This window comes from Oncorhynchus clarkii, unplaced genomic scaffold (assembly GCF_045791955.1).
Source record: "Oncorhynchus clarkii lewisi isolate Uvic-CL-2024 unplaced genomic scaffold, UVic_Ocla_1.0 unplaced_contig_10300_pilon_pilon, whole genome shotgun sequence".
Classification (NCBI taxonomy): domain Eukaryota; kingdom Metazoa; phylum Chordata; class Actinopteri; order Salmoniformes; family Salmonidae; genus Oncorhynchus; species Oncorhynchus clarkii.
Window position 1 is genome coordinate 1 of NW_027259334.1, and position 12429 is coordinate 12429.

General features: G+C 45.0%; 1 protein-coding gene across 1 annotated transcript; it reads left to right on the forward strand.

Annotated features, from left to right (window-relative positions):
• Positions 1 to 9946: 9946 nt before the first annotated feature.
• Positions 9947 to 12204, forward strand: LOC139399971 (galactose-specific lectin nattectin-like). The gene is made up of 7 exons (XM_071145106.1): positions 9947 to 9970; positions 10075 to 10144; positions 10367 to 10426; positions 10649 to 10782; positions 11255 to 11389; positions 11622 to 11760; positions 11894 to 12204. Exons 2-7 carry the CDS (start codon positions 10087 to 10089, stop codon positions 11959 to 11961), a joined length of 594 nt encoding a protein of 197 aa, XP_071001207.1. The 5' UTR covers positions 9947 to 9970; positions 10075 to 10086; the 3' UTR covers positions 11962 to 12204.
• The last annotated feature ends 225 nt before the right edge of the window (positions 12205 to 12429 follow it).

Consider the following 12429-nt stretch of genomic DNA (forward strand, 5'->3'; position numbering starts at 1 on the left):
TTATACAATTTTTTTTATTTTTTTTTATTTTTTTATTTCACCTTTATTTAACCAGGTAGGCTAGTTGAGAACAAGTTCTCATTTGCAACTGCGACCTGGCCAAGATAAGGCATAGCAGTGTGAACAGACAACACAGAGTTACACATGGAGTAAACAATTAACAAGTCAATAACACAGTAGAAAAAAGGGGAGTCTATATATACATTGTGTGCAAAAGGCATGAGAAGGTAGGCAAATAATTACAATTATGCAGATTAACACTAGAGTGATAAATGATCAGATGGTTATGTAAAGGTAGAGATATTGGTGTGCAAAAGAGCAGAAAAATAAATAAATAAAAACAGTATGGGGATGAGGTAGGTGAAAATGGGTGGGCTATTTACCAATAGACTATGTACAGCTGCAGCGATCGGTTAGCTGCTCAGATAGCAGATGTTTGAAGTTGGTGAGGGAGATAAAAGTCTCCAACTTCAGCGATTTTTGCAATTCGTTCCAATCACAGGCAGCAGAGAACTGGAACGAAAGGCGGCCAAATGAGGTGTTGGCTTTAGGGATGATCAGTGAGATACACCTGCTGGAGCGCGTGCTACGGATGGGTGTTGCCATCGTAACCAGTGAACTGAGATAAGGCGGAGCTTTACCTAGCATGGACTTGTAGATGAGCTGGAGCCAGTGGGTCTGGCGACGAATATGTAGCGAGGGCCAGCCGATTAGAGCATACAAGTCGCAGTGGTGGGTGGTATAAGGTGCTTTAGTGACAAAACGGATGGCACTGTGATAAACTGCATCCAGTTTGCTGAGTAGAGTGTTGGAAGCAATTTTGTAGATGACATCGCCGAAGTCGAGGATCGGTAGGATAGTCAGTTTTACTAGGGTAAGTTTGGCGGCGTGAGTGAAGGAGGCTTTGTTGCGGAATAGAAAGCCGACTCTTGATTTGATTTTCGATTGGAGATGTTTGATATGGGTCTGGAAGGAGAGTTTAGAGTCTAGCCAGACACCTAGGTACTTATAGATGTCCACATATTCAAGGTCGGAACCATCCAGGGTGGTGATGCTGGTCAGGCGTGCGGGTGCAGGCAGCGAACGGTTGAAAAGCATGCATTTGGTTTTACTAGCGTTTAAGAGCAGTTGGAGGCCACGGAAGGAGTGCTGTATGGCATTGAAGCTCGTTTGGAGGTTAGATAGCACAGTGTCCAAGGACGGGCCGGAAGTATATAGAATGGTGTCGTCTGCGTAGAGGTGGATCAGGGAATCGCCCGCAGCATGAGAAACATCATTGATATATACAGAGAAAAGAGTCGGCCCGAGAATTGAACCCTGTGGCACCCCCATAGAGACTGCCAGAGGACCGGACAGCATGCCCTCCGATTTGACACAATAATTAAACTTGGTAGGTAATTATACAATGATTAGCAGTCATCACATTAATGATAGTCACGTCACGACAGTGTTATCCAGACTGTATTTGAGCATTAATTAGCTGTATATCATGCTTTTGTAACCGTGAATGAAGTCACTTGAAAGAAGCGTGCTTGGAAGAACCAAAACATTGACATAGCTCACAGTAGGAGGCCATAGGTAAAACTTCTTCTAGGAATCTTATTTCACTGCTAGACAGCAACACACCTGTATGAAATGACTCACTGTCTTCATTTAAACATGTCTCCACCATCAGGTGAAGTACACATCATTATTCCTAGTCTCATTCATTATGTTTCCAAGCCTTTGCATTGTTGCAATATGAACCATCATGCAGTACCGTATGACCATGAGCTCATTCCACTCTTTCCTATTCTGCTTGTTGCGAGGTAAATGTAATCAATGTCTCTCTTCTCTCTGGCTGGAAATAGGCCTGACTGGCTGCTGGAGTAATGGGATGAGATTATTGATTCATTTGATGCAGGACCGTATGTTAGCAAAATTACAAGATTATAGCCTCCGAGTCGCGCAGTGGTCTAAGGCACTGCATCGCAGTGCTAGCTGTGCCACTAGAGATCCTGGTTTGAGTCCAGGCTCGGTCGCAGCTGGAGACCCATGTGGCGGCGCACAATAAACCCAGCGTTGTCCGGGTTAGGGGAAGCTTTGGCCGGCTGGGATGTCCTTGTCCCATTGTGCTCTAGCGACTCCTGTGGTGGGCTGGGCGCATGCACGCTGACAAGGTCGACAGGTGCACAGTGTTTCCTCTGACACATTGGTGCGGCTGGCTTCCGGGTTAAATGGGCAATGTGACTTAGCTGTGTTGTGTTTCGAGGACACACGGCTCTCGACCTTCGCCTCTCCCGAGTCCGTACGGGAGGTTCAGCGATGGGACAAGACTGTAACTACCAATTGGATACCACGAAATTGGGGAGAAAAGGGGTAAAACAAATGACAAGATTATGTTATGATACTGTTTTTGTACCGAATAGTTGTTTTCAGGCAATAGAATAGGTTTCTTAGAACTCTCTCTTCATTCTGAGTGAACTGAGAGAAATCTTTTGAAGTTTGGGCTAGCAACTGATTAAGTGATGCCTTGGTGATAAAACACTTTAGACACATTCCATTCTATGATTAGTGATTAGACCTATGTCTCCGGCTTGACATTCATAGATAAGGTGTGTGTGTGTGTGTGTGTGTGTGTGTGTGTGTGTGTGTGTGTGTGTGTGTGTGTGTGTGTGTGTGTGTGTGTGTGTGTGTGTGTGTGTGTGTGTGTGTGTGTGTGTGTGCGTGCGACTCGAGAGAGCGTGAAGGAATTGAACAAACATCTCATTGTTTGTTCTAATCCTTGCATCTAGGAAACTTATCCTGGAGCAGTAAAATAACACCCCCTGTGCAGATAAATGACAGGATGAACCCAGGTTGGTTTATGGTGCCCCAATCTACATGGGAGAGGTGGAGACAGCCATAAATAAGCATTTTGAAATATGCTACATAAAGACCGTGTTTACCAGGCCTGGGAAATTCCAGTGTGTTAGCTGGGGCTGGGGCAAAAGTGTGGCACCAATCAGTCCCCCGAGGACTGGAGTTGCTCAGGCCTGCTGTATACAATGTATGATTATAAGCACTTCGAAGTGTGGGGTCGATGGTTTCATTATTGCAATAATGAATCAATATTAAATAAAGATGATTGTTTGAAGATATGACAGTCTCTCACTTGATTAGAATATTCCACGACAACTGCTCCAACTTTTCAGCCCAAAAAAGACAGTTGACGTTACTGTGGCTTTGAAATGTGAGAGGCATTATCTCTAAAAATGTCAAAACTACATTCAAATCCAGAACTATTTCTACATCGCTGTGTGTAGTGTGGAAGGACCACCAGAGGGCAGGCTGGGCTCATGGATAGTAGCCCAACAAGGCATGGGAGACAAGGTAACCAGAGGCAATTAAGCACAGCTAACAGTACTAATGACATACCCTCCTTCCCCTATAAGAGAGAGAAGGGAACCAGCAGAGAGAGGGGGGGAAAACTATCTCTGGAAGATGGCCACCGAGAGAGAGGAGCTATCCAGGAAGAACCACTAAGACGGTGACAATCCCGTTACTTTTTGTTGTAGTTTAAAGATAATCCTATTGTGTTCCTGTTTCATCTGGAGAAGAAGATGTATGTTTTTCCTTGGAAGATTTTCATTGATTATGTTGGAGTGTTTGTATTGACCAAATACCCTCAATAGAGAACTGTGTTCAATCAAGAAACCTACTCCTGACTCGTTTATTCCACCTTCCCGCTTTAGAGTGACGCCCAATTACTTGGTCTGCTCACATTGGTGGAGGATGCGGGCATTAGGTGGACGAGTGACACAAGGATAAGTGAGTAAATCAAGATTCTTCCAGTAGACCCGGAGGAACCATTCAAGAACGATGGATAACGCCCTACTACAACAATTGATCACGGCACAGCAGACAACCATAGAACTCCTGCTACAACAGCTGTGCCGACAAGAAGAACCTAGAGTTAAGCCAAGAGCGGCTGCTCACGCCATCTTACCTCGTCTCTCCAAGGAGGATGATATTGAGGCCTTCCTCATGACCTTCGAAAGGACTGCCACCTTGGAAGAGTGGCCGCCCACAGAATGGGCGAGTGCATTAGCCCCTCTTTTGACCGGGGTGGCTCAGGAAGCCTATTTTGACCTGGATTCCCGCGAAGCTGCGGACTATGGGCGACTAAAAACCGAGATCCTGTCCCGGTACCAGCTGACTGCCAGAGATAGGGCTGTAAAGTTCCATCAATGGACCTATACAGCTGATCAACCCGTCCGTGCCCAGATCTTCGCATTAATACGACTGACGAAACAGTGGCTAGAACCTGGAAAGGGAGTAGGACATGTGATAGAGACTCTCGTAGTGGACAAGATATTGAGAGAATTACCCAGTGACTTAAAAAGGGTTGTGGGGCAAGCCAACCCGTTGTCAGCCGATGACATAGCCCAGGCGGTGGAAACATATCGGTCTACAGGGGAGTTGTTAAAAAGTGACAAGGAGGAACGGAAGGAGTCTTCCAATCCCGTACCACGACTCACCACAACGTACAGCCCCACGGCCACACCTACGTAACCCTTTGATTCCTCTCCCCATCATAGAGACTCCCTTTGAACGCATAGCTATGGACCTCGTAGGACCCCTCCCAAAATCCGCCAGAGGACACGAGTACATCCTAGTGGTTATAGATTACGCTACCAAGTTCCCGGAGGCCATACCCCTGCATAACATGTCGTCAAAGGGAATTGCCAAGGAGTTATTCCTGATGTTCTCTCGTGTGGGCCTACCCAATACTATCTTAACCGATCAAGGAACCCCGTTCATGTCCCGGTTGATGAAGGACTTGTGTCGGTTATATCAGGTTCAACAGATACGTACAAGCATATTCCACCCTCAAACAGACGGGTTGTGTGAACGCTTGAACAAAACGATTAAAAGCATGTTGAGAAGAGTGGTGTCCCGAGACGGGAAAAACTGGGACATGCTTCTCCCACACTTAATGGTTGCCCTGCGAGAAGTACCCCAGGCATCCACTGGATTCTCTCCGTTTGAATTGCTCTATGGCAGACCCTGTCGAGGAATCCTCGACTTAGCCAAGGAGACCTGGGAGACCCAACCATGCCCCTTTCGATCCACAATAGAACACGTTACCCTGATGAGAGACCGCCTGTCAGCAGTGTGGCCCATAGTCAAGGAGCATATGGAGAAGGCCCAAAGGACCCAAGGCCGGGCCTATGATAAGTCCGCGACCCCCCCGTGAGTTCACCGTGGGAGAGAAAGTGATGGTGCTTGTGCCCACGGCCGAACATCGCTTGCTGGCGCAGTGGAGGGGGCCCTACGAGGTAATGAAAAGGGTCTCACCGGTCTATTACCTCATCAAGCAACCTGACAGGAGGAAGAAGGTCCAACTCTATCACATAAACCTGCTGAAGACGTACCATGGACGAGAGGAGGAGGTGGCTTTGATGGCCCTGGAGGGCAAAGGGAAAGAGGAGGCTCTACCACAGGTGCGCCGTGGCCAAACTCTCCTACCGGAGCAGTCAAGACAGCTAGACAAGCTGATTATGAACTTCGGTCGAATATTCTCTCCATTCCCAGGACAAACAGATGTCCTGTTCCACCATATCCACACTGAACCCGGCAAGAAGGTGCATATCCGCCCTTACAGGATTCCTGAGGCTCGCCGAGTCATCGCTACGAAAGAGGTGAGGGAGATGTTGAGGATGGGCGTGATCGAGCCCTCGACGAGTGAGTGGTCCAGTCCCATAGTCCTGGTCCCCAAATCCGATGGTAGTATGAGACTCTGCAACGACTTTAGGGGCGTGAATGCCATCTCTACATTCGATGCGGATCCCATGCCCCGCGTGGATGAACTCTTGGAGCGCTTAGGAAAGGCCAAGTTCATCACTACCCTGGATTTGACGAAGGGATATTGGCAAGTGCCGGTGGCTCCGGAGGATCGCCCAAAGACTGCCTTCGCCACCCCAGAGGGGCTTTTCCAGTATGTGAGGATGCCCTTCGGACTGCACGGTGCCGCTGCAACTTTCCAACGCCTCATGGATGCCATTCTACGGCCCCATCAAGAGTATGCAGCGGCGTACATAGACGATGTGGTCATCCATAGCGAGGACTGGGATAGTCACCTCCTGCGATTACGGGCGGTGCTCGTGAGTTTGGAAGCCACAGGGTTGACAGCCAATCCAAATAAATGCTGCCCGTGGGGAATGGGAAAATACGCCCACAGGCAGAGAAGACCAGGGCAATTCGTGACTGGCCTTGACCCCGGACCAAGCGAGACGTTTGGGCCTTCTTAGGGATAACAGGATATTATCGCCTTTTTTATCCCGGGATATGCAACCATTGCCAACCCCCTCACAAACCTCATCAGGAAAAACCTGCCAAACCAGGTAGAGTGGAAAGACGAGACGGAAGAGGCCTTTCAATTGCTAAAAGATGGCCTGTGTTCTGATCCCGTTCTACAGGCTCCGGACTTCTCACAAGAGTTCATTGTGCAGGTCGACGCCGCGGATACAGGGCTCGGGGCCGTACTAGCTCAGGGTAAAGGTGAAGCAGAGAAGCCAATTCTCTTCATTAGTAGGAAGCTCAGCGATCGGGAACAGAGGTATGCGACCGTAGAGAAAGAGGCCTTAGCCATCAAGTGGGCCCTCGATTATCTCCGGTACTACCTACTGGGTCGGAGGTTTGCATTAGTTACTGACCATGCGCCCCTCACGTGGATGGCTGTTAATAGAAACAATAACAACAGAATAGCCAGATGGTTTTTGTCTTTACAACCGTTCTCTTTCCATGTCATCCACAGGGCCGGATCGAGGAACGGGAATGCAGACACGCTGTCCCGACGCGACCAAGACGGTGCGTCTGGCGCCCGACCCTCCGGTTCGGTCCTGGGGGAAAGGTATGTGGAAGGACCACCAGAGGGCAGGCTGGGCTCATGGATAGTAGCCCAACAAGGAATGGGAGACAAGGTAACCAGAGGCAATTAAGCACAGCTGACGGTACTAATGACATACTCTCCTTCCCCTATAAGAGAGAGAATGGAACCAGCAGAGAGAGGGGGGGAAAACTATCTCTGGAAGATGGCCACCGAGAGAGAGGAGCTATCCAGGAAGAACCACTAAGACGGTGACAATCACGTGACTTTTTGTTGTAGTTTAAAGATAATCCTATTGTGTTCCTGTTTCATCTGGAGAAGAAGATGTATGTTTTTCCTTGGAAGATTTTCATTGATTATGTTGGAGTGTTTGTATTGACCAAATGCCCTCAATAGACAACTGTGTTCAATCAAGAAACCTACTCCTGACTCGTTTATTCCACCTTCCCGCTTTAGAGTGACGCCCAATTACTTGGTCCGCTCACAGTAGTGATACGTTTTCATACTTCACCGATACATTGTACCATACAGAAGTAGTGCCAAGAGTGTTTCTGAATCATACAAAATATTCAAGCATTGTTGAGCACAGTTCTCATTCCAGTAAGCTGTAATCGTTACAGGATACTGCATTAGCCTCTGTCATTGAGAGTGGTGCAGATGACCTTCTTCTTCACATCATCAACATGAACATCACATGAGGAAGCCCAGAGATTCACCAGTGATGGTTTCAATGTTGTTATTCATCCTGTAATGTAACAAAACAACTAAACAGCTGACCTAGCTAGGTTTATGAACAGAATATAACCAATCACCAAGACTTATTTATAGGTTCCTTCCTTCCAGTAACCCAACCTTCCCTTCTTCTGCCAGACAACAAGGTACACTGAACAAGGTACACAGCAGTGGTGTAAAGTACTTAATTAAGTAAAATTATTTTAAAGTACTAAAGTAGTTTTTTTCAGTATGTGTACTTAATTTTACTATTAATATTTGACAACTTTTACTTCACTACATTCCTGAAGGAAACAATGTACTTTTTACTGCATACATTATCCCTGACAGGAAAATGGTCCAATTCACACACTTCAAGAGAACATCCCTACGGTCTCGGATCTGATGGACTCACTAAACACAAATGCTTCGTTTATAAATTATATCTGAGTGTTGGAGTTTGCCCCTGGCTATCCGTAAAAAAATAAAACAAGAAAATTGAGCTGTCTGGTTTGTTTAATATAAGGAATTTGCAATTATTTATATTTTTACTTTTGATACTTAAGTTTATTTAAAATGAAATACTTTTACTCAAGTAGTATTTTACCGGGTGACTTTCACTTGAGCAATTTTCAATTAAGGTATCTTGACTTTTACTCAAGTATAACAAATGAGTACTTTTTCCACCACTGGTATACAGTGCAATCTGAAGGTATTCAGACCCCTTCCCTTTTCCCACATTTTGCTATGTTACAGCCTTATTCTAAAATTGATGAAATAAAAAAAATGTCCTCATCAATCTACACACAATATCCCATAATGACAAAGCAAAAACAGGTTTTTAGAAAGTTTGCAAATGTAAAAAAAAAACAGAAATACCATATTTACATAAGTATTCAGACCCTCCGCTATGAGACTCGAAATTGAGCTCCGGTGCATCCTGTTTCCATTGATCATCCTTGAGCTGTTTCTATGACTTGATTGGAGTCCACCTGTGGTAAAGTCAATTGATTGGACATGATTTGAAAAGGCACACTCCTGTCTATATTAGGTCGCACAGTTGACAGTGCATGTCAGAGCAAAAAGCAAGCCTGAGGTGGAAGGAATTGTCCGTAGAGCTCTGAGACAGGATTGTGTCGAGGCACCGATTTGGGGAACGGTACCAAAACATTTCTGCAGCATTGAAGGTCCCCAATAACACAGTGGCCTCCATCATTCTTAAATGGAAGAAGTTTGAATCCACCAAGACTCTTCCTAGAGCTTGCAACCCAGCCAAACTGAGCCATTGGGGGAGAAGGGCCTTTATCAGGGAGGTGACCAACAACCCGATTGTCATTCTGACAGAGCTCCAGAGTTCCTCTGTGGAGATGGGAGAACCTTCCAGAAGGACAACCATCTCTGCAGCACTCCACCAATCAGGCCTTTATGGTAGAGTGGCCAGACAGAAGCCACTCCTCAGTAAAACACAGATGAAAACCTGCTTGGAGTTTGCAAAAAGTCTCCTAAAGGACTCTCAAACCATGAGAAACAATATTTTCTGGTCTGATGAAACCAAGATTGAACTCTTTGGCCTGAATGCCAAGCGTCACGTCTGGAGGAAACCTGGCACCATCCCTACGGTGAAGCGTGGTGGAAGCATCATGCTGTCGGGATGTTTTTCAGCGGCAGGGACTGGGAGACTAGTCAGGATCGAGGGAAAGATGAACGGAGCAAAGTATAGAGAGCAGAGCGCTCAGGACCTCGGACTGGGGTGAAGGTTCAACTTCCAACATGACCTTAAGCACACGGCCAAGACAATGCAGGTTTGTCTATGAATGACCTTGAGTGGCCCAGCCGGAGCCTGGATTTGAACGCAATCGAACCTCTCTGGAGAGACCTGAAAATAGCTATGCAGCAACACTCCCCATCCAACCTGACAGCTTGAGACGATCTGCAGAGGAGAATGGGAAAAAGTCCCCAAATACAGGTGTGCCAAGCTTCTAGCGTTATATCCAAGAAGACTCGAGACTGTAATCGCTGACAAAAGGTGCTTCAACAAAGTACTGAGTAAATGGTCTGAATACTTATGTACATTTCAGTTTCTGCTTTGTAATTATGGGGTATTGTGTGTAGATTGATGAGGGGGAAAAAAACTATTAAATCCATTTTAGAATAAGGCTGCAATGTAACAAATTGTGGAAAAAGTCAAGGGGTCTGAATACTTTCCGAATGCACTGTATATGAGCAAAGTACAGATCTCTCTCTGTACCTTGCTCCTCTTTTTGATTGATAAACTCACCATGAGAAGGAAATGGATAATATATGAGTTAACTATTGATAAACTATAGTTACTTCCTTGTGGTCAGGTGTATATAGCTGCAACACTTTCTCCAACAGAACAGAACCTACCAGAGATTCCTTATACATCAGGTAAGTCCACTATAGTCACCTCCGCCTACGTTCTAAAGTACTCAGTCTGATGCTGAATTTGTCTTAAGTCTCTATCTCTCTCTCTTTCTCTCTATTTTTCTCAGGAGAGTATCACCATGACGATGTTGACCATATTTCTGCTTCTCAGCGCTGCCTTTACTCTGGGTGATGCAAGTAAGAGAGATATACCTCATAGTTTCCACCATATTTTAAGTGTACTCCTTTTAGTTACAGCGTAGATAAGAGGTGTTTAATGATGTGTAGGTAGTAGAGGTATTCTTATCAATGGTTTGATTAACTGTTCACTCATCAGATGCAGTTTGATTATATCATTCTACACTTTAAAGAGCACATGAGTATTAATCTTTCCTCTGTCTTTGTCTCTCTTTGTTGTAGGAGATCTGAATGACACAGAGAATCAAATTATTGAGAACCTGATACGCAACCTGCCAATTGGTAAAATGTCTTCCTCAATCCCATATCAACAAGATTTCTGAAACCTGCAGAAAGCTATAGTATTGCAATGGTCTGCTAATGTTAATGGACTGATAATGCACAGATAGCTGTGGTGCAGTGTTCAGTAACATCACTGTTGGAACGCACTTTTGACCACTCAGATTGTGATGTCGGAACTAATAATTTAATCATGATACTGCATGATATCTCTCCCCCCTACAGAGTCTGAGGAGATGGGAGCGAAGGAGAAAGGGGGACTACAAACCAGGAGTTCGTCATGCCCACCTGGTTGGCACAGATATGGGACACACTGCTATCACTACGTCCCCATCATGGCCAAATGGCCAGAGGCAGAGGTACCTGTAAATGTCCATATTTAGGGCCAGATTTACTCATTCTAAACATCATAGGATTAGTGTGTTTAACAAGGTTGCTAAACTAAAACTTGACATGCTATTCCTTCTCTTTATATTTAGATACTCATGCAGAAACTTCCCATATATCTATCATTATTAATTCAATTTAGACTTCCAAATAACCAAACCCAGTCCCAGACTTGGATAACACTGGAGGCCCCTAAGGTCTTCACAGAGTTGAATAAAGCTGCATTTAGTTTGTGCTCTTCATGTGGAACACCTTACGGAGCTCTCTAAAATTACATGTCCTGGTCCCACTTTGTCAGTGCAGAGTAAATATTGGAGACATCTATGTGGATAAATGTGTCTGTTGTTCACATGTTTTATAATGTATATTGTAGGTGTTTGATAGTATTTATGCAAAACAAAATATTCTACCTTTGTGTGATTCTCTCTCTCTGTCTCTTTTCAGCATTACTGTTTGCTATTGGGAGGTAACCTGGCGTCAGTGCACAGCCTCTCCCAGTATAACTTCCTTCGAACAGTCATCCAAAGTAGTGCCAATGGAGCCCAGCGCACCTGGATTGGAGCCAACGATGCCATCAAGGTCAGAAACACTGTTTAACACTCCTGAAACCTATACAGTAAGATGCATTGATTCATTTAGAATATAATTATAAATGCCTAGTGGTGCCTTACCCGAAATATAAGCTTGTTTTACTCCATTGTTTGTAAACAATGTAATTGTAAACAAACACTGTCGCTTCAAAACGTGGTTAAATCATTTTTATATAATGTATAGTGTCTGCTGGTTACACATCTGCTTGTATGCTCTTTAGGAGGGTCTTTGGCTGTGGAGCGATGGGTCCAGGTTTAGCTACCAGAACTGGGGCAAGGGGCAACCTGATAACTACATCCAAGTTGCTGGGAACGACAACACGAATGGCCGTGAGCATTGTATGGAGATGAACTCTGGAGGTACGATGTTGTCGCCAGAGCACTCTCCCTCACGTTATTCATCAAACATTTTGATAGATGTAAAAATACATTTTAAAGGTAATGTGTTCCTTTTTTCGCTACATTTAAACAAAAATATTACCCTCTTTCCCAGGGGACTTCGGGCAGAATGATGCAGCCTGTTGGATGCAAATTCCATTCATGTGTTCCAGAAAGCTGTAATATCTACCGATTGGGAGAGAATTCATGTTCTAACGTTACTCCCCTCATGTTTAGTGCACTTTTAGATTTTTGCTGATTTTAATGAGATTCTATTGCCTTATCTTGATGATTATTGCTGATTGTGTAAAGTGACTTTGGGTGTCTTGAAAAGCACTTGTAGTAAGTAATACATTTGAGAAATTCTATATTATCTGAGAGGCTCTCAGGTGATGGGATTCTTCAATAAAGTCAGTCTGTAATATTTGCTATTGTTCAGTGGTAATTTTGGCAAAACCCCCCAGAAAATTCTCATGGGTGGCTCCAGGGTGAGGGTTGCCTTTGCAGAAGCACCCTCATGAAACAATGTATTAGTATGTATCTGCATGTACACCATTGATTTCAAGCACACCTTTGCAATTACCGACCCTACCCCTTAGTTAGGCTCTCGGCATATGGGATTCTTTTAACCAAGGATGGTGTTGGATGCTA

What these genes read in the sequence shown, in the direction of transcription:
- LOC139399971 (XM_071145106.1), top strand. Translation starts at nt 10,087, where the DNA reads ATGACGATGTTGACCATATTTCTGCTTCTCAGCGCTGCCTTTACTCTG. An exon ending in GATACGCAACCTGCCAATTG is followed by an intron (nt 10,427 to 10,648) that starts GTAAAATGTCTT and finishes TCCCCCCTACAG; the next exon opens with AGTCTGAGGAGATGGGAGCG. An exon ending in GAGCCAACGATGCCATCAAG is followed by an intron (nt 11,390 to 11,621) that starts GTCAGAAACACT and finishes TATGCTCTTTAG; the next exon opens with GAGGGTCTTTGGCTGTGGAG.